The sequence below is a fragment of the Rana temporaria genome, chromosome 3 (assembly GCF_905171775.1).
Source record: "Rana temporaria chromosome 3, aRanTem1.1, whole genome shotgun sequence".
Taxonomy (NCBI): Eukaryota; Metazoa; Chordata; class Amphibia; order Anura; family Ranidae; genus Rana; species Rana temporaria.
In genome coordinates, this window is record NC_053491.1 from 410,436,451 (window position 1) to 410,455,921 (window position 19,471).

Genomic DNA, 19,471 nt, shown 5'->3' on the forward strand with positions numbered 1-19,471 from the left:
ATTTGATGTGTATTTATCGTCAAGAGTAAGAGTGATAGAAAATCCCACATTTTGGGCTGTCACCAGAACAGGAATAATGGGAAAATTTCCAGGATTTTCTTGGACTTTAAAGGTAGAGAGTGGAATAGTAAACAGTAAATTTAGTTAAAAGGCAGCGACGCCTTTAACTGTTTACTACTCCACTCTCTGCCTTTCAAGTCCAAGGGGATCACTGCACATTTTTTTCTGTCATATTGGGATGTTGGCAGTCCCTTACACCTCTTCCCAAAACACATATTTCTTAATATAAAGATTGCATCCGACCCCAGCTATTGTCGTTCCATATTGCTGCCTGATTGATAACCAAGAGTTAAAAAAAAGAACAACTCTTTACATGTATAAAATTTACATTTAAAAAGGATATAACCTCACAATCAACAGCCATAGCCAAAAGCTTCTGTTTACAAAGACCCTTTTCTACAGCACATTGTGGCAAGCTTTCCTTGAGTATGTCAGGTCCAGCCACTAATGAAAAGATATGGATAACAATCACATGGTTTCATGAGTCTCATGAAATAAAAACCTGAAGACCCCAGCACAGAGATATGTATGTATTATCTACTGTTCTCTGAATTGTATGAACTAAAAACAAAACTGCTAATGTTTAGCCCCATTAACATAAAATGTTTAATGGTTGGCGAGGTTACAGCAGCAATAAGCCGCTTTATGTGAGTTCTGCAGTAACACCTTTTCCGGCCTCATAAAGCAAAACCACGGAGTAGAAAGGGATGTCCCCTGCGAGTGTGGATGAAGGAAGGTGGGGAGTGCAGAAGAAGGGAACAAGCAGCTGCCACTTCAGTGGAGGCCCTTGAAAGCATCCAGATTGAATGCAGTGTCCAGGAATCTCTTCAGTTCTGTGGTGTGGGTTTTCTTGTTGCCAGTGGCGGGAGCAGCTGCAGGTTCTCGTCCAGCGTACCTGGAGCAGGAGAAAAAGCAAAGATGGTTAAGGAAAGATACACACTAAATTACTCATACACAGTGTAGGTTCTCATTTTAAGGGGAGATGTAGCATCTGAATTCAAGCGCAGAACCACTACGAAGTCTATTATATGACTAAGGTGGTTATTTACTAAAACGGGAGAGGGCAATATCTGATCCAGCTCTGCATAGCAACCAATCAGCTTCCAGGTTTTATTGTCAAAGCTTAATTGAACAAGCTTTGACAATAGAAGCGGATTGGCTACCATGTACAGCTGCACCAGATTTTGCACTCTCCCGTTTTAGTAAATCAACCCCTAAATCTTCCAATATCACCTTAGCATAGAGGCAGCCAATTCATGTTTTCAACCAGTGACATCACTGTGCCATGATGGGAGAGTCCATCTGTGGAGTGCTGGAATCCCCTTGGTGGATCAAAATATTCTAAATGGGTATGTGGGCTACAGTAAAAGTTAAATCAGGTTGGCTGCTTTTCCAGGAGCCAAGGCCAAAGTTTGGGATCCGCAGGTTACATATCAAAAAGAAAGGGGAATATCCAACTAAAATGGTCCGAAACTTTTTTTGTTTGTAGCATATGTTTGGACCTGAAGCATTTTGGCAGTTCTAAGGCCCTCCTTATCAGGACATGGACTGAGACCAAGGAATATAGGCAAGAAATAAGGTATAGGCCATCATCTCAGGCGTTTATCGGCTTTTCCTCACTCGCATCTGACAGTGCCTCCCCATCAGTGCAGCCTTTTAGTACCCATCAGTGCCACCTGATTGGTGCCCATCAGTGCCGCCTCATCAGCGCCCACCAGTGAAGGAGAAAACTGACTTAGTTACCAAATGTTATAACAAAAACAAAGAAAAGCTTTATTTTTATAATTTTTTTCAAATTTTTCGGTCTTTTTTATTTGTTTAGCAAAAAAAAACAAAAAACGTAGAGGTGATCAAATACCACCAAAAGAAAGCTCTATTTGTGGGGAAAAAATAATAAAAATTTTGTTTGGGTACAGTGTAGCATGACTGCGCAATTGTCATTTAAACAGTGACAGCGCTGAAAACTGAAAATTGGCTTGGGCAGGAAGGGGAAACAGCAATATATTGTCTGGTGCATTAATAGGATCATCCTAAATGAAAGTACCAATGCACAAAAACAACTGTTAGTGTCATGGATATGCCGTGACATTTGTATACAGTGACACTGACCAGCCACATTCTGAGCATCTTAACTATTTTCATTGCACCCAAGTTAAAATAAATAGTCACCCCACCAACTCCTCCACCCTGCTGAGAGCAGATAAATTGGTAGGCCAGCCATTTCCACTTTTGTACAATAAAAGGTTTGAAATGCTGAGATTATGTAGCTGATGCAGCTGTAAAATTGTGTGATACTGAAGGTGGACAAGACAAGCCTCCAGACACTGCAGTCAATAGCGGCTTGAAATAGCCTTTGTGGGGTACAAAAAGTGGTGAGTGTCTGCGCTGTGATTAAACTAATGGAGGATGGACAGACAAGAGTGATAGGGAAGGGGGTGTGGGAATTGGGAAAATGGAACGTGTTAAAATACAACAGAGAATAACCTAAAAGGTGGATCAATCTAGTCCGAACTGGACTGAGTGATAAAACACAAAATCAAGCAATGAATGTGTAAAGTGTGTGATATACCTGATGTATACTACAAATGACTGTAGAATAAACCGTGGTAAGTGGAAGCTCAAATCAGTGAAAAACACAGTAAAGTGCAAACGCAATAAAGTGCAAAAGTGACTACAAAGGACGATGGGTGGGATACCAAAGTCCAATAGTTAGGAGAGTGCAACCCAATTCAATCCACGGGTCGTGTAACCCACACCATTAGGTGAAATAAGGGCTTACCTCCTCATAATCACTCACATATGAAATGGCTTGCAAGTACTTCAGCCTCTAGTTTGTTGAGTATCCTCTTGCCAGATCACAATATTTTGACCATACATGTAGAGGAAAAAGATGTATATATATTGTAGCAAGGGCCTCCTGCCACTCAAAGAAAAAGAGGGGAAGGATTTCTCAAGAATGCAATGGGTAAGTGTACACTTACACAACTCACACTATGTGTAAAGGGAAGGTGCCTGTCTCGACGAGCGCCGAGCTCGTATCCTGATCTTCCCACTGTCAGCACTCAGCTCCTCGGATGTCCATGAAAGCGGCCGCTCATATCCGAGTGGGAGCAGAGAGGGGAGAGGAGAGGCCCTTGCTACAATATATATACATCTTTTTCCTCTACATGTATGGTCAAAATATTGTGATCTGGCAAGAGGATACTCAACAAACAAGAGGCTGAAGTACTAGCAAGCCATTTCATATGTGAGTGATTATGAGGAGGTAAGCCCTTATTTCACCTAATGGTGTGGGTTGCACGACCCGTGGATTGAATTGGGTTGCACTCTCCTAACTATTGGACTTTGGTATCCCACCCATCGTCCTTTGTAGTCACTTTTGCACTTTATTGCGTTTGCACTTTACTGTGTTTTTCACTGATTTGAGCTTCCACTTACCACGGTTTATTCTACAGTCATTTGTAGTATACATCAGGTATATCACACACTTTACACATTCATTGCTTGATTTTGTGTTTTATCACTCAGTCCAGTTCGGACTAGATTGATCCACCTTTTAGGTTATTCTCTGTTGTATTTTAACACGTTCCATTTTCCCAATTCCCACACCCCCTTCCCTATCACTCTTGTCTGTCCATCCTCCATTAGTTTAATCACAGCGCAGACACTCACCACTTTTTGCATTCTTTCTTTGTCCTTCATCGGAAAGGCCTCCTTTTTGTTTGCTGCAGTGTCCACCCCCTATTTTACACCCCCTTTCCCTGGCCACTTCATTGTCCCCACATCCATCCATTACAGCGCAGGAGTACCACCCAGTTTCATACTTTGTGGGGTACAGTCACCTGTTTGGATCCAGTTTAGCAAACTGAAATTTCAGCAAAGTCCTAGCTCTAGAACACTTATGCCGCATACACACGATAAGAATTTCCGACGAAAAATGTCTGATGGACTTTTTTTATTGGAAATTCCTATCGTGTGTGGGCCCCATCGGACTTTTTCCAGTCGGTGTTTAGAATTAGAACACGTTTTATTTTTTTCCGATGAAAAAAAAAAAAAACGATAGGAAATTCCTATCATCTGTGTGCAACTCCCACGGAGAAAAAAATGCTTGGAAGCATTGAAATTCATTTTTCTCGGCTTGTCGTAGTGTTTTACGTCACCGTTTTGGACGGTCGGAATTTAGTCTGACAGTTTATATGCAAGACTGATGGAAGTCAGCTTCATCGGAATTCTGACGGAAAGTTCCATCAGAAATTCCGATTGTGTGTACGTGGCTTTAAAGTGTGTTGAATTTTAAACAGACACTTCAAATAATAAACTAATACTTTGGCACTCCACTTTTTATACTTTTGATGACTGTCTCATCAGGCACTTACTCGGTTCACACTGCTGCGACTTGGAATCTGACTTGTGAGACCCCAAGTCGCATGACAGGTGAAATCCCATGTTAGTCAATGAGAGTTGCCTTAATTAGCACTACTGAAATCGCTCCGACTTTAGAAAAGGTTACTTAGGATTACTAATACGACTGTGCCATTAGGACAGTGACATCACTCTATGGCATAAGACAATGTTTTCTTCCATAGTGACATTACTAACTTCTGCTTTAGTGACACCAACTCCAAATCACAAGCATATTTTTTTCTTCCATGACAAAGTCAGTGATACTGCTGCTTCCTTTAAAAGGCCGACCAAGCTTTCTTTTTTTGTACATGAGTGACAGGTAAACTTTGAGTGAAACTTGTCCTAATGTAAAACCTATACAACCATAAGTTAGAGCAGGCACATGTACGGTCTGCACATGCGTTTTCTTTTTAAAGGAAGTGTCTCCCCAATATTCCAAACCCAATGGCAAACTACCTCCATCTCTCAATGCAATATGTAGACTGTATTTATTTTATTTATAATAAATCCAAATTTATTTATTTCAATACAAAACAAGGCTTTCAAAGCTAAAAGGCTGAAAATTTGCATACTTAGTGCCCAAGGTTTGTGCCCCAGGGGCACGTAGGACAACACTTAGTGATTATGTAGGTTTTACATTTAAACACGCTCAGTTTAAAAATTGGTGATGCACAAGAAATCTTTGAACTCACCAGACAGGTTTAGTGCGGTGTATTGTGGTACGTAATCTTGGCTTTACATAGTCATAATAACCCTGATTCTTGTGTTCCTCCTGACACCAGGCAATCTCTGCATTAGGATACTTGTTCACTTCTTTCTCCACAAGGTCGAAAGGGAATGGAGACAGCTAGAGACATGGAAATTGTCAGAAAGTTATACATGGCATTTCAAGGGAAAAATACAGAAGGTTTTTGTCAGTTTTTATAGATTCAGAAGTTTATATACTGATATAGGTCTAAAATCTGGATGGTGTCTTCCCACTTGTTGGTTGTTTCTGCAGACTGAAAAAGCCAACACGTCACATTACTGCTAACAAAAAGTAAAGCAACGGTGAACCAACGCTAAAGCTGGCTATACACTCATTTAGTTTGATGAGAAAATCCAAAGGAGCAAAATAGGAAATTTTTCTTAAATGTACAAAATCCCCAACAGTCTATGTGGTTTTCATTTGGTAAAGACCATTTGAAAGGCTAGAGTTCCCCCATAGATATCAATGCATCGATAGGCTATAGTTCACCTATACTAATAATGCATTATAAGGCTTGTTAGAGTTCCCCCATAGATATCAATGCATTGATAGGCTATAGTTCACCTATACTAATAATGTATTATAAGGATTGTTAGAGTTCCCCCATAGTGATTAATGCTTGTATGAAAATGTATCCTTGAGCTTCTAGAAGAAGCCAGGAACCATGGCAATATTATTATGTCCCAGGCAAAGAGCATAACATTAGATAAGCTGCAGTAGAAACAAAATATCTGTCGGGCACAAAGAAGATTGCTATATTTTATGCACGGTGTATAATTGTGACAAATATTACTTGTATAACCTAATTACTTAAATATGATTGGCTGGGACAAGGGCGTCCCTTTCTTTTATGGTTTGATTATGACCAAGTACGCATTAGAAATAAATGGGCAGATCCACGTACATCAGCGCATTGTTGCGGCCGGCGTAGCGTATCTCTGATACACTACGCCGTCGTAACTTACAGTTTAATTTCCTTATCCTCAAAGAAGTTGCGGCGTAGTGTAATTTTGGCTGCGTAAGGGCGTGCAATTTAAATCAATGTGATGGGGGCGTGTTTTATGTAAATACGTTGTGACCCGACGTAAATGACATTTTTTTTAACTGTGCATGCGCCGTCCGTGGGGGTATCCCAGTGCGCATGCTTGAAATTAAACCGGAACAAGCCAATGTTTACAACAGTGACGTCATTCTACGCAAATCCCTATTCGCGAACGACTTACGCAAACGACATAAAAAATTCAAAATTCGAGGCGGGAACGACGGCCATACTTAACATTGAGTACGCCTCATATAGCAGGAGTAACTATACGACAGAAAAAGCCGAACGCAAACGACGTAAAAAAATGCGCCGGCCGGACGTACATTCGTGGATCGCCGTATCTAGCTAATTTGCATACTCAACGCGGAATTCGACGGAAACGCCACCTAGCGGCCGCCAGAAAAATGCACCTTAGATCCGACGGCGTACTAAGATGAACGCCAGTCGGATCGAGCCCAGATGCAGTCGTATCTTGTTTTGTAGATACAAAACAAAGATACGACGCGGGAACTTTGAAATTACGCGGCGTATCAATAGATCCCTTGAGGGATTTATCGTATGGGACACATTTTTTTCACTGCAAATATTTTTTTGGATTGGATTTGTTTTCACTGATGCATGATTTAAATTGGATTTTTTTTTAGATTTTGCTCACTGGATCTCATTATTTATTCACTGATTATTAATATTAATATTTTTTGCACATTGCACTCTATATTGATATAGCATTATTCAGTTATTGTTTACTCTTAACAATATTATTTATTCTTTGGTCATTGCCACTATTTTATTTTTCCTTAATTTATTTATAGTATATATTTTAGGTAGCACGGTGCTCATGATGGCACATTTGTCTACTCAACAGTTCTTTATTATTAATATTCCACTCCCCTTACCCTCTACATCAATTGATTGATGCTGTGCGAGTTTTACTTGAAGTGGAACATATATATACTTACAGAAACCTTTGGATACTCCTACATGAATATTATGGTTTTATTTCTTTGAACATTTTTATTGTCATTTTTAGATAGTCCTATTTTATTCTAGCAAGCGCCACTACACCCTCCTACTTTGAATATATAGATCATAGTATTACCCTATTTATCTCAATGGAAATCTTCCCCCATAGGCAGAACCATTTCTCATCAGAATTAAACATGTGATTTTGGGACATGCAAGTGTTTAATTTATTTTATTCAAATGCTCTAGGAATTACGGGCCAAATTCTCAAAAAGTCTGCGTAACTTAAATTTCAGCAGTTAAGTTACACTGACTTAAAATTTCTACCTAAGTGCCCGATCGTCAAAGCACTTAGGTAGAAATTTCAGGCCGTGTAACTTAAGTGCCGCCGTCGTAAGGCGGTCCTCCTCTCCTGGGGGCGTTTTAAATTTAAATGAGGCGCGCTCCCGCGCCGGCCGTACTGCGCATGCGTGTGACGTAATTTTCCCAACGTGCAGCGCGCGAACGTAAATAACGCCGGGCGGCTTTGAGAATTTCGACGGGACACTAAAGTTGCGACGGGTGAAAAAAAAAGACGCGCCGGGAAAACAAATAATTAAAAAAAAAAATGACAGCGTCGCTCAGCATGCATTCCTGAGAGGGAGAACTCCATGCCAATTTTCAAAGAAAAAAATGGCATGGGTTCCCCCCCCAGGAGCATACCATGCCCTTAGGTCTGGTATGGGTCGTAAGGAGACCCCCCCACGCCGAAAAATTGACGTAGGGGGTCCCCCTACAATCCATACCAGACCCGTATCCAAAGCACGCTACCCGCCCGGTCAGGAATGGGAACGAGCGAGCGCCCCCCCCCCTCCTGAGCCGTGCCAGGCCGCATGCCCTCAACATGGGGGGGTTGGGTGCTCTGGGGCAGGGGGCGCACTGCGGGCCCCCCCACCCCAGAGCACCCTGTCCCCATGTTGATGAGGACAGGACCTCTTCCCGACAACCCTTGCCATTGGTTGTCGGGGTCTGCGGGCGGGGGCTTATCGGAATCTGGGAGTCCCCTTTAATAAGGGGGCCCCCAGATACCGGCCCCCCACCCTAAGTGAATGGATATGGGGTACATCGTACCCCTATCCATTCACCTGGAGGCAAAAAGTAAAAGTTAGTAAACACACAACACAAGGCTTTTTAAAATAATTTATTATTCTGCTCCGGATGCCCCCCCTGTCTTCGTTATTAGCTCAATTACCAGGGGGGGCTTCTTCTTCCACTCTCCGGGGGTCTTCTCCGCTCTCCGGGGGGGGTTTCTTCTTCCGCTCTCCGGGGGGGGCTTCTCCGGACTCCGGGGGTATTCTTCCATCTTCTCCCCTCTTCCGCTTTTGACTCGGCGAACCCCGGTTCTTCTGCAGCTCTCCGGTGCCTTCTTCTTCAGCGCTGGCTGCCTGCTATGTTTGTGTGTTAGCTCAATTAGTAACAGGCAGCCGGCGCGGTCTTCTGTGACGTCAGGTTCTTCTTCTCCCCTCTTCCGATGTTGACTCGTCGCCTCTTGTCGCTGTAATGATGGAAGCGCGCCTTGCATCACATTTATATAGGCATCACCGTCCCATCATGCTCCGGTAGGTACCCACGTGGTGGGTGCCTACCCACGTGCACCCACCACGTGGGTACCTGCCGGAGCATGATGGGACGGTGATGCCTATATAAATGGGATGCAAGGCGCGCTTCCATCATTACAGCGACAACAGGCGACGAGGCAACATCGGAAGAAGGGAAGAGAAGAACAGAAGACCCTGACGTCACAGAAGACCGCGCCGGCTGCCTGTTACTAATTGAGCTAACACACAAACATAGCAGGCAGCCAGCGCTGAAGAAGAAGGCACCGGAGAGCTGCAGAAGAACCGGGGTTCGCCGAGTCAAGAGCGGAAGAGGGGAGAAGATGGAAGAATACCCCCGGAGTCCGGAGAAGCCCCCCCCCCGGAGAGCGGAAGAAGAAACCCCCCCGGAGAGCGGAGAAGACCCCCGGAGAGTGGAAGAAGAAGCCCCCCCTGGTAATTGAGCTAATAACGAAGACAGGGGGGGCATCCGGAGCAGAATAATAAATTATTTTAAAAAGCCTTGTGTTGTGTGTTTACTAACTTTTACTTTTTGCCTCCAGGTGAATGGATAGGGGTACGATGTACCCCACATCCATTCACTTAGGGTGGGGGGCCGGTATCTGGGGGCCCCCTTATTAAAGGGGACTCCCAGATTCCGATAAGCCCCCGCCCGCAGACCCCGACAACCAATGGCAAGGGTTGTCGGGAAGAGGTCCTGTCCTCATCAACATGGGGACAGGGTGCTCTGGGGTGGGGGGGCCCGCAGTGCGCCCCCCTGCCCCAGAGCACCCAACCCCCCCATGTTGAGGGCATGCGGCCTGGCACGGCTCAGGAGGGGGGGGGCGCTCGCTCGTCCCCACTCCCATTCCTGACCGGGCGGGTGGCGTGCTTTGGATACGGGTCTGGTATGGATTGTAGGGGGACCCCCTACGTCAATTTTTCGGCGTGGGGGGTCTCCTTACAACCCATACCAGACCTAAGGGCCTGGTATGCTCCTGGGGGGGAACCCATGCCGGTTTTGAATTTAAAAATTGCCGTGGAGTTCTCCCTCAGGAATGCATACCAAATGCCGTCGCTGGAACGGGCCTTTACAATGTGTGACTAACTTTCCACATTATAAAACCAGCCCTAGTTTTGCGCAGGCAAATTCGGAACTTACGCAGAAATCACAGTGCTGAAATGCTTTGAAAATCTGCTTAAGTCCTCATTTGCATACGCAAAGCTGCATTTCAATGAGAAATGCCCCCAGTGGCGGATGCGGTACTGCATCCTAAAATCTGACCGTGTAAGTGTCTTACACATGTCAGATTTTCTGCCTAACTTTGGAAAAAGCCTTTTGAGAATCGTTTCCAAAGTTAGGCACAGGGATACGCAGGCTGAACAGCAGTTAAGTCTGCGTATCTCTTTTGAGAATCAGGCCCTACATTTTTTGTTGTTCCGAGTGTGATGGATTTAAACACACATTTTTAATATCTTATACAAATGCTTTTTTTTTTTATCCTGGAGTTCTAAATTGAAGAGAAAAACACAAAACCCAATAACAGAAGTGAGGGTTCATTAGGAACATTGGGCCAAATTCTCAAAAACTGTGCGTAACTTAAAATTCAGCAGTTAAGTTACACTGACTTAAAATTTCTACCTAAGTACCTGATCGTCAAAGCACTTAGGTAGAAATTACACGCTGTGTAACTTAAGTGCCGCCGTCGTAAGGCGGTCCTCCTCTCCTGGGGGCGTTTAAAATTTAAATGAGGCGCGCTCCCGCGCCGGCCGTACTGCGCATGCGTGTGACGTCATTTTCCCGACGTGCAGCGCGCGAACGTAATTAACGCCGGTCGGCTTTGAGAATTTCGACGGGACACTAAAGTTGCGACGGGTGAAAAAAAAAGACGCGCCGGGAAAAAAATTAATTATAAAAAAAAATGACAGCGTCGCTCAGCATGCATTCCTGAGAGGGTGAACTCCATGCCAATTTTCAAAGAAAAAACCGGCATGGGTTCCCCCCCCAGGAGCATACCAGGCCCTTAGGTCTGGTATGGGTTGTAAGGAGACCCCCCCACGCCGAAAAATTGACGTAGGGGGTCCCCCTACAATCCATACCAGACCCGTATCCAAAGCACGCTACCCGGCCGGCCAGGAAGGGAGTGGGGACGAGCGAGCGTCCCCCCCCCCCTCCTGAGCCGTGCCAGGCCGCATGCCCTCAACATGGGGGGGTTGGGTGCTCTGGGGCAGGGGGCGCACTGCGGGCCCCCCCACCCCAGAGCACCCTGTCCCCATGTTGATGAGGACAGGACCTCTTCCCGACAACCCTTGCCATTGGTTGTCGGGGTCTGCGGGCGGAGGCTTATCGGAATCTGGGAGTCCCCTTTAATAAGGGGGCCCCCAGATACCGGCCCCCCACCCTAAGTGAATGGATATGGGGTACATCGTACCCCTATCCATTCACCTGTAGGCAAAAAGTAAAATGTAGTAAACACACAACACAAGGCTTTTTAAAATATTTTATTATTCTGCTCCGGAGGCCCCCCCTGTCTTCGTTATTAGCTCAATTACCAGGGGGGGCTTCTTCTTCCGCTCTCCGGGGGTCTTCTCCGCTCTCCGGGGGTCTTCTCCGCTCTCCGGGGGGCTTCTCCGCTCTCCGGGGGGGCTTCTCCGGACTCCGGGGGGCTTCTTCCATCTTCTCCCCTCTTCCGCTCTTGACTCGGCGAACCCCGGTTCTTCTGCAGCTCTCCGGTGCCTTCTTCTTCAGCGCTGGCTGCCTGCTATGTTTGTGTGTTAGCTCGATTTCAAACAGGCAGCCGGCGCGGTCTTCTGTGACGCCAGGGTCTTCTGGTCTTCTGTTCTTCCGATGTTGCCTCGTCGCCTGTTGTCGCTGCAATGATGGAAGCGCGCCTTGCATCCCATTTATATAGGCATCACCGTCCCATCATGCTCCGGTAGGTACCCACGTGGTGGGTGCCTACCCACGTGCACCCACCACGTGGGTACCTGCCGGAGCATGATGGGACGGTGATGCCTATATAAATGTGATGCAAGGCGCGCTTCCATCATTACAGCGACAACAGGCGACGAGGCAACATCGGAAGAACAGAAGACCAGAAGACCCTGGCGTCACAGAAGACCGCGCCGGCTGCCTGTTTGAAATCGAGCTAACACACAAACATAGCAGGCAGCCAGCGCTGAAGAAGAAGGCACCGGAGAGCTGCAGAAGAACCGGGGTTCGCCGAGTCAAGAGCGGAAGAGGGGAGAAGATGGAAGAAGCCCCCCGGAGTCCGGAGAAGCCCCCCCGGAGTCCGGAGAAGCCCCCCCCGGAGAGCGGAAGACCCCCGGAGAGTGGAAGACCCCCGGAGAGCGGAAGAAGAAGCCCCCCCTGGTAATTGAGCTAATAACGAAGACAGGGGGGGCCTCCGGAGCAGAATAATAAAATATTTTAAAAAGCCTTGTGTTGTGTGTTTACTACATTTTACTTTTTGCCTACAGGTGAATGGATAGGGGTACGATGTACCCCATATCCATTCACTTAGGGTGGGGGGCCGGTATCTGGGGGCCCCCTTATTAAAGGGGACTCCCAGATTCCGATAAGCCTCCGCCCGCAGACCCCGACAACCAATGGCAAGGGTTGTCGGGAAGAGGTCCTGTCCTCATCAACATGGGGACAGGGTGCTCTGGGGTGGGGGGGCCCGCAGTGCGCCCCCCTGCCCCAGAGCACCCAACCCCCCCATGTTGAGGGCATGCGGCCTGGCACGGCTCAGGAGGGGGGGGGGACGCTCGCTCGTCCCCACTCCCTTCCTGGCCGGCCGGGTAGCGTGCTTTGGATACGGGTCTGGTATGGATTGTAGGGGGACCCCCTACGTCAATTTTTCGGCGTGGGGGGGTCTCCTTACAACCCATACCAGACCTAAGGGCCTGGTATGCTCCTGGGGGGGAACCCATGCCGGTTTTGAATTTAAAAATTGCCGTGGAGTTCTCCCTCAGGAATGTATACCAAATGCCGTCGCTGGAATGGGCCTTTACAAGGTTTGGCTAACTTTCCACATTGTAAAACCAGCCCTAATTTTGCGCCGGCAAATTCGGAACTTAGGCAGAAATCAAAGTGCTGAAATGCTTTGAAAATCTACTTAAGTCCTCATTTGCATACGCAAAGCTGGATTTCAATGAGAAATGCCCCCAGTGGCGGATGCGGTACTGCATCCTAAAATCTGACCGTGTAAGTGTTTTACACATGTCAGATTTTCTGCCTAACTTTGGAAAAAGCCTTTTGAGAATCGTTTCCAAAGTTAGGCACAGAGATACGCAGGCTGAACAGCAGTTAAGTCTGCGTATCTCTTTTGAGAATTTGGCCCATAGCACCTGCTTTGGCACACACATAACGTGAACGCACTGGCATGTGTTTTTTGTTTTTTAAACTCAAGCCACAATGCATTTTTAAAGCTAAAGTCCAGGAATTACAAATAATCTTGCAAACCCCTGCACTGCAAGAGTTAAAGGGGTTGTAAAGGTACAAATTTGTTTTCCTAAATAGCTTCCTTTACCTTAGTGCAGTCCTCCTTCCCTTACCTCATGCTTCCATTTTGCTTTTAAATGTCCTTATTTCTTCTGAGAAATCCTCACTTCCTGTTCTTCTGTCTGTAACTCCACACAGTAATGCAAGGCTTTCTCCCTGGTGTGGAGTGTCGTGCTCGCCCCCTCCCTTGGACTACGGTAGAGTCATGAAGCCCACTAACACACAGCTCCTTTCTCCATCTGCAACGTAGAGAGCGTCCTGACTCTCCTGTAGTCCAGGGGACGGAGCGAGCACGATACTCCACACCAGGGAGAAAGCCTTGCATTAATGTGTGGAGTAACAGACAGAAGAACAAGCAGTGAGAAGTGAGGATTTCTCAGAAGAATTAAGGACATTTAAAAGCAAAATGGAAGGATGAGGTAAGTGAAGTACGACTGCAGGTAAAGGAAGCTATTTAAGGGAAAAAAATTGTACCTTTACAACCCCTTTAAAATGCTCATTAAAGTGATTGTAAAGTCTTGTTTAAAAAAAAAAAAAAAAAAACAACGAACATGTTATACTTACCTCCTCTTGTGCAGTTGGTTTTGCACAGAGCAGCCCAGATCCTCCTCTTCTCGGGTCCCTCTTTCCTCCTATCAAGTGCCCCCTCAGCCAGCAGCTCTCTATGGGGGCACCCAAGCCGAGTCAGAGCTCCGTGTATCCATTCAGACACAGAGCCCTGACCCCGCCCCCTCTCACCCCTGATTGGCTGACTGACTTTGATTGACAGTCGCGGGAACCAATGGCGTCACTGCTGTGTCTCAGCCAAATCAGGAGGAGTGTCCCAGACGGCTTAAACACTCATGGACATCACTGGAGAGAGATGGGGCTCAGGTAAGTAATTGGGGGGTGCTGGGAAGCTGCTACACAGAGAAGGTTTTTTATTTTTTATTTTAATGCATTGAATTTATTCATTCCTTTACAACTCCTTTAAATCTAGGGAATGAAGAATAAGCTGTACTACCTTAATCCTCATGTCCCGAAGCTCTCCTCTGTTTCAGGATTGTGGGCAGTCCCTTCTCCATATCATGTACAATACAGGTTTATTTTTTTAAAGAGTACTTTAGGTATTTCTCAGAATTTAGCTTTAACCAGCATTGCAGTACATTTATTTTATAACTATCTTCTTTTAACTTGATGCTTTTACCTTGAGCTGCAGCATAATGTGATGCATTGCAGAGTGTTGGAAATTAACTTTGCAAAAATCCTGCATGAATCCCCCCCCCCCCCCCGGTGTACACCGACAAATTGTACTGGTATTAAATAAAGCCTAAGGGCATAAGGCTATCAGTCCTTGTCCTCCTCTAAAATTGCTTTGGGCAATACCAAATAATCACTTGAGAAATCCTCTCACCTGCTCCACACGTGTAATAGCCACTTCAGACTCCATTCCTCTGGTGCTGCGCTCTTTGGTCAGATCATAATATACTTTGCCTGTGCAGAAGACCACACGTTTCACCCCAGTGGGGTTTTCAGAGGCAGGTCCGGCATCTGGGATTATTCTTTCAAAGTGAGTGCCTTTAGTAAAGAAAAGAGTAGAGAACACGTTGCTAAAGGCTACTGATACTGGATTTCTGAACAAGGTCAGTTTTGCAGAGGAAAAATTATTTTCACATTTCACCCTGGTTTCCTGCTGACAAGCTGAATTACATGATCTCTCTCAGATTCAAGTACCATGAATTGCTTGCCCAAATTTTCAGTTATTGCTCGTGTAAATCCAAGAAGTTGGGTCATGCTCCCCTGAATTTCACATAAAATATTTAATACCAGGGGATTCCAGCTGTGAGATTGTCATGTCATTTTAGCTTTGTGGATGAGGGTGGAAACACAAATACATGCAAGAAGTCTCAAAGCTGGAATGAGACTCCAAATAGTTTTGATGAAGCCTGTTAGTGGTCCCCAAAATCTAAAATGCAATTTGAGAGAGGAGTGGAATTTAAATGGCTTCTGTTCTAGTAATGTCATCAAATCCTATCCATTAACGTCATTTAAAAAAGTCAACATAAATACAGTAATTTGTTTAATAACTTCATTATTGGTCCTTTCAAATCTGCCTAGGAGGTTTACAGTCACGAGAACCTTAGATCGGGGAGGAGAGCGGCGGTAGGTCACGCAACTGCACAGTGGCGCTCTTGAATAAAGTTTTTAGCGGCAGCATTTTTAGAAAACATTGCAAGTCCGCTTACCAGATAGAAATGGTCCCTTGTTGAGAGGAGACCAAAACAGCATGTAGTAATTAGCAAACAGCTAGGCTCGGTGAGAGAGGAAGGCAATTCAACTTGGGTCATCCGACAGTGGCTCCAATGGCAATGGTCACATAAGCATAAAAAGAGACAGAGATGCCTCGATAGTGTAAAATCACTTAAAAATGTATTGTACAAAATAGTAAGGAAACGCACTCACATTTTGCAGTATAAAATAAGGCCTCAAACCTGCAGCTCTGGTTGGCAGCATGCAGGTAAACCTGTGTAGTATCAAGTAGTCCAATGGGGTGATGGCAGTGTGCCACTCGGTACGCCCTGACTAGTTTCGTGGCAAAGCACTTTCTCAAAGGGCACTTTGATCCAGGTTGGGGACTGGTGAGTACAAACCCCCCTTGGAAAAGGAGGAGGAAAAGGGAGTGAGAGGTCCTGGCTTCCAGGGTCTGAGACCATGGGGCCAGCCAGAACAGGAAACTGGATTTCACTTCTCACCTTACCTTTTCCCCTCCCCAGTACAACCTGCAGTCCCAGGGGAAGACAGAGTAATGTTACACATATGTTTTATATCTCTTGTCTTACAGACTCCCCCAGCGGAACCCAGGAGGCCTCAGTACAGTCTCCTGCCTCGACAGAGCATAGTCCCTCCAATAAATGTGGGAACTGTAAGGATAAACTCCCAAAGTCCCACTCAAAGCCCTTTTGCTATAAATGCATAAACAATTTAGCAGGGAAGGAGGCTGCTGCAATCATGAAAAGATTCCTTGCATCCATGCAGACGGAAATGCTGGCAACTGTTAAAGCCGGACAGTCAGCAACTCAGAGTCCTGACACAGAGGAACTTACCCCTAGAGAAGGCACATCCTCTCAAGATAGCCTCTTTACAAGGGGACCCAGTGCCCTCATCCCACCCTCACAAGTAATCCCTCTAGGCCAGGCAGAGGAAGATGAAGGCGGGAGACTTAGAAAGCCAGGCCAGATCAGGACACAGCTCAGAGGGAGAGTTGGATATAGACTCCTTTAGCCAGTCCCAGGAAGAGACAAGGCTAAGGAGACACCTCTTGCTGTTGAAGATCTGGACAGACTCCTCCAGGCAATATATGCCACAGAGGAGATTCCAGAAACCCCTAAAGTAACCTCAGCACAGGATAAGGTTTATAGGGGGCTGAGCAAATCTCAATCTAGAGTGTTCCCTTAAGGATCTAGTCCTACAGGAATGGAGGGAGTCTGAAAGGAGGATTGTCAGACAGAAAACTTGAAAAAGAAGATTTCCCTTTCACCAAACTCATAAGGAGACTTTCTTTAAGCTCCCAAGACTGGATGCGGCCTTGTCGCAAGTCACCAAGTTATCTGACCTCTCCTTTGAGGACGCAGGCAGTATTAATGGACCGCAGAGCAGAATCCCTCCTTAGAAAAGCTTGGGAAGCTAATACAGCAGCCATGGTTCCAGCCTTAGCAGCAGCCTGTGTAGCCAGGAATACAGATTTCTGGGTGGAGAAGCTCACCAAGCACCTGTCCCAGAGAACCGAATCAGAGGATGTTATCGATTCTCCAACAGTGATAGGAAAAGCTGTTGCTTACCTTGCGGATGCTGCAATCGAATCCGCAAGAGCTTCGGCTAAAACGACAGCATTCATCAACTCAGCTAGAAGAGCTGTCTGGATTAAAGCCTGGGAAGGAGATGTAACATCTGAGGGCCAGGGCCTGGATGATGTCCTGTCAAGGTCATCAGAAAAAGGTAAAAAATTTCCAGTTAAACCCAAAAAGGATAGGTTTAGAAAAACTTTGAGGCCCCTCTGGGCAATCAAAGCACAGAACCAAAAAGGAACCCAACAAACGGTGGGGTTATGGTAAGGCAAAGAGAAAGAACAACTTACTGTTCCCCTCTCCCAAAGCTGGCGACAAGGAAACTAAGTGACGCCAAGATCAGAGTGGGGGGACGACTGTCCCAATTCGTTCCTCAGTGGGAAAAGATTTCGGACAGCACTTACATTTGCCGAATCCTACGAGAAGGTTATCATCTGGAATTTTCGGCAACACCCCCCTCTATGATCACTCTTACACATCCTCCCAGGGATGCCCTAAAAAGATCTGCTCTCCTGGAAGGTATCCAGGAATTGATTCGAACAACAGGTAGTGGTACCAGTACCAAAAGAACAACAATACCAGGGATTTTATTCCCACGTATTTGTTGTCCGCAAGCCATGGGGAAAATACCGCCTGATAGTAAATTTAAGAAACCTGAACAAGTTTCTGGAATACAGAAAATTTACTATGGAAAGTATCTACTCGGTACGGAAGAACCTCATGAAGGAAGCCTTCACAACGACTCTGGACCTCAAAGATGCCTACCTACACGTGCCAATCCACGTGGATCATCAGGCATATTCGAGGTTTGCAGTAATGGTTGGAGGAGAGATTCTTCACTGGCAATTCAGAGCCCTACCACTTGGACTAACAGCCAGCCCAAGGATTTTTACAAAAATCCTAGCAGATGCAGTAGCCTTTCTGCATCTCCAGGGTATATCCCTAATACCTTACCTGGACGATCTACTGATCTCCGTGCAGTCAGCCTCCCAGGTGACGTTGAATACCAACAAAGCAGTATCAGTCCTGGAAAACCTGGGTTGGATAGTCAATACAGAGAAATCCTCCCTCAAACCAGAACAGGTCAAGACCTTCCTGGGCTACATAGTGGACAGCAGAAGCTCTTCTTGCCAGAAGTCAAAGTGGCAAAATTAGCTTCAGCAGTAGGGGATCTGATAAAGACCCAGTTGCACTCCAGAAGGGAAATTCTGAGAACCCTAGGCCTGATGTCAGCAAGTATACCAGCAATAGTCAGGGCACAACTTCACTCAAGGAAACTTAATTTCTTCTTCCTGTCCTCTTGGGACAAAAAGGATCAGGAGATACTACTCACCCCTCAGGTCCTGTCCTCCCTGGAGTGGTGGACAATTCCACAAAACCTAAAAGAAAGTCGACCATGGGCTCAGTGGAAACCGGTAAAGGTCACCACAGATGCCAGTTCCTGGGGGTGGGGTGCCCACCTAGAGAAGAAAAAAAGCCCAAGGGCAATGGAACAGCTCAGAGCAGTAGGTGAAGCCCTAAAAGACTTCCAGAGAGACATCACGGGCAAGGAGGTTCAAGTAAGCTCCCACAACGCCACGGTCATAGCCTATTTGAGTCACCAGGGAGGTACCAGGTCCAGACCCCTACTGGAACTATTCAAGGAAATCCTGGACTGGGCAGAAGGAAAAGTTCTCTCCATTTCTGCCATACACATAAAGGAGACAAGCAATACAGAGGCAGACTTCCTCAGTCATCAGCTGATAAGACAGGGGGAATGGGAACTAAACCCCCGAGGTGTTTCAAACCCTGGTGCAGTACTTCGGAAATCCAGAAATAGACCTCTTCGCCAACCGGCAGAACAGAAAAATAAAGAGAGATTTCTCGATTTCCCAAGAGAAAGAGTCAGAAGGTTTACAAGCACTGAATCAGACATGGCATTACAGGCTGGCTTACGCCTTCCTGCCCTTGGCCTTGATTCCGCGGGTCCTTCAGAAGCTCAGCAGGTCTCCAGGCCAGATCCTTCTGATAGCACCCTGGTGGCCAAGGAGAGCTTGGTTTGCAAGTCTGAAATCCACTGCTGTAGCGGAACCACTGAAGCTCCCAAACAGGATAGATCTTCTCAGGCAGGGGCCAGTTCTACACCCAAGGCCGGAATTTTTCCAGCTGACGGCCTGGTTAGTGAGCGCCAGATCCTGAAGCAAAAAGGCTGCTCAGAGAAGGTAATAAATACCCTCCCTTTGAGTTGAAAACCAGTGACTAAAAAGATTTATTCAAAAGTTTGGAAGACTTTCTGTTCTTGGGGTAAGGAAAGACAGATGACCTCAACTTCTGTTCCGGTTATACTGGAGTTTCTCAAGGATGGAGCAGATT

General features: G+C 46.1%; 1 protein-coding gene across 3 annotated transcripts in view; it reads right to left on the minus strand.

Moving 5' to 3' along the window:
• Positions 1–368: 368 nt before the first annotated feature.
• OGDH (oxoglutarate dehydrogenase) overlaps positions 369–19,471 on the minus strand; it is a 94,460-nt gene continuing 75,357 nt past the window's right edge. For all 3 annotated transcript variants that reach the window (XM_040346036.1, XM_040346035.1, XM_040346037.1), the window contains 3 exons: positions 14,689–14,852; positions 5,157–5,311; positions 369–955 (listed from right to left, as the gene is read on the minus strand). In XM_040346036.1, coding sequence (XP_040201970.1) covers positions 835–955; positions 5,157–5,311; positions 14,689–14,852 — 440 coding nt within the window. In that variant the 3' untranslated portion in view covers positions 369–834. The remainder of the gene's footprint in view (positions 956–5,156; positions 5,312–14,688; positions 14,853–19,471) is intronic.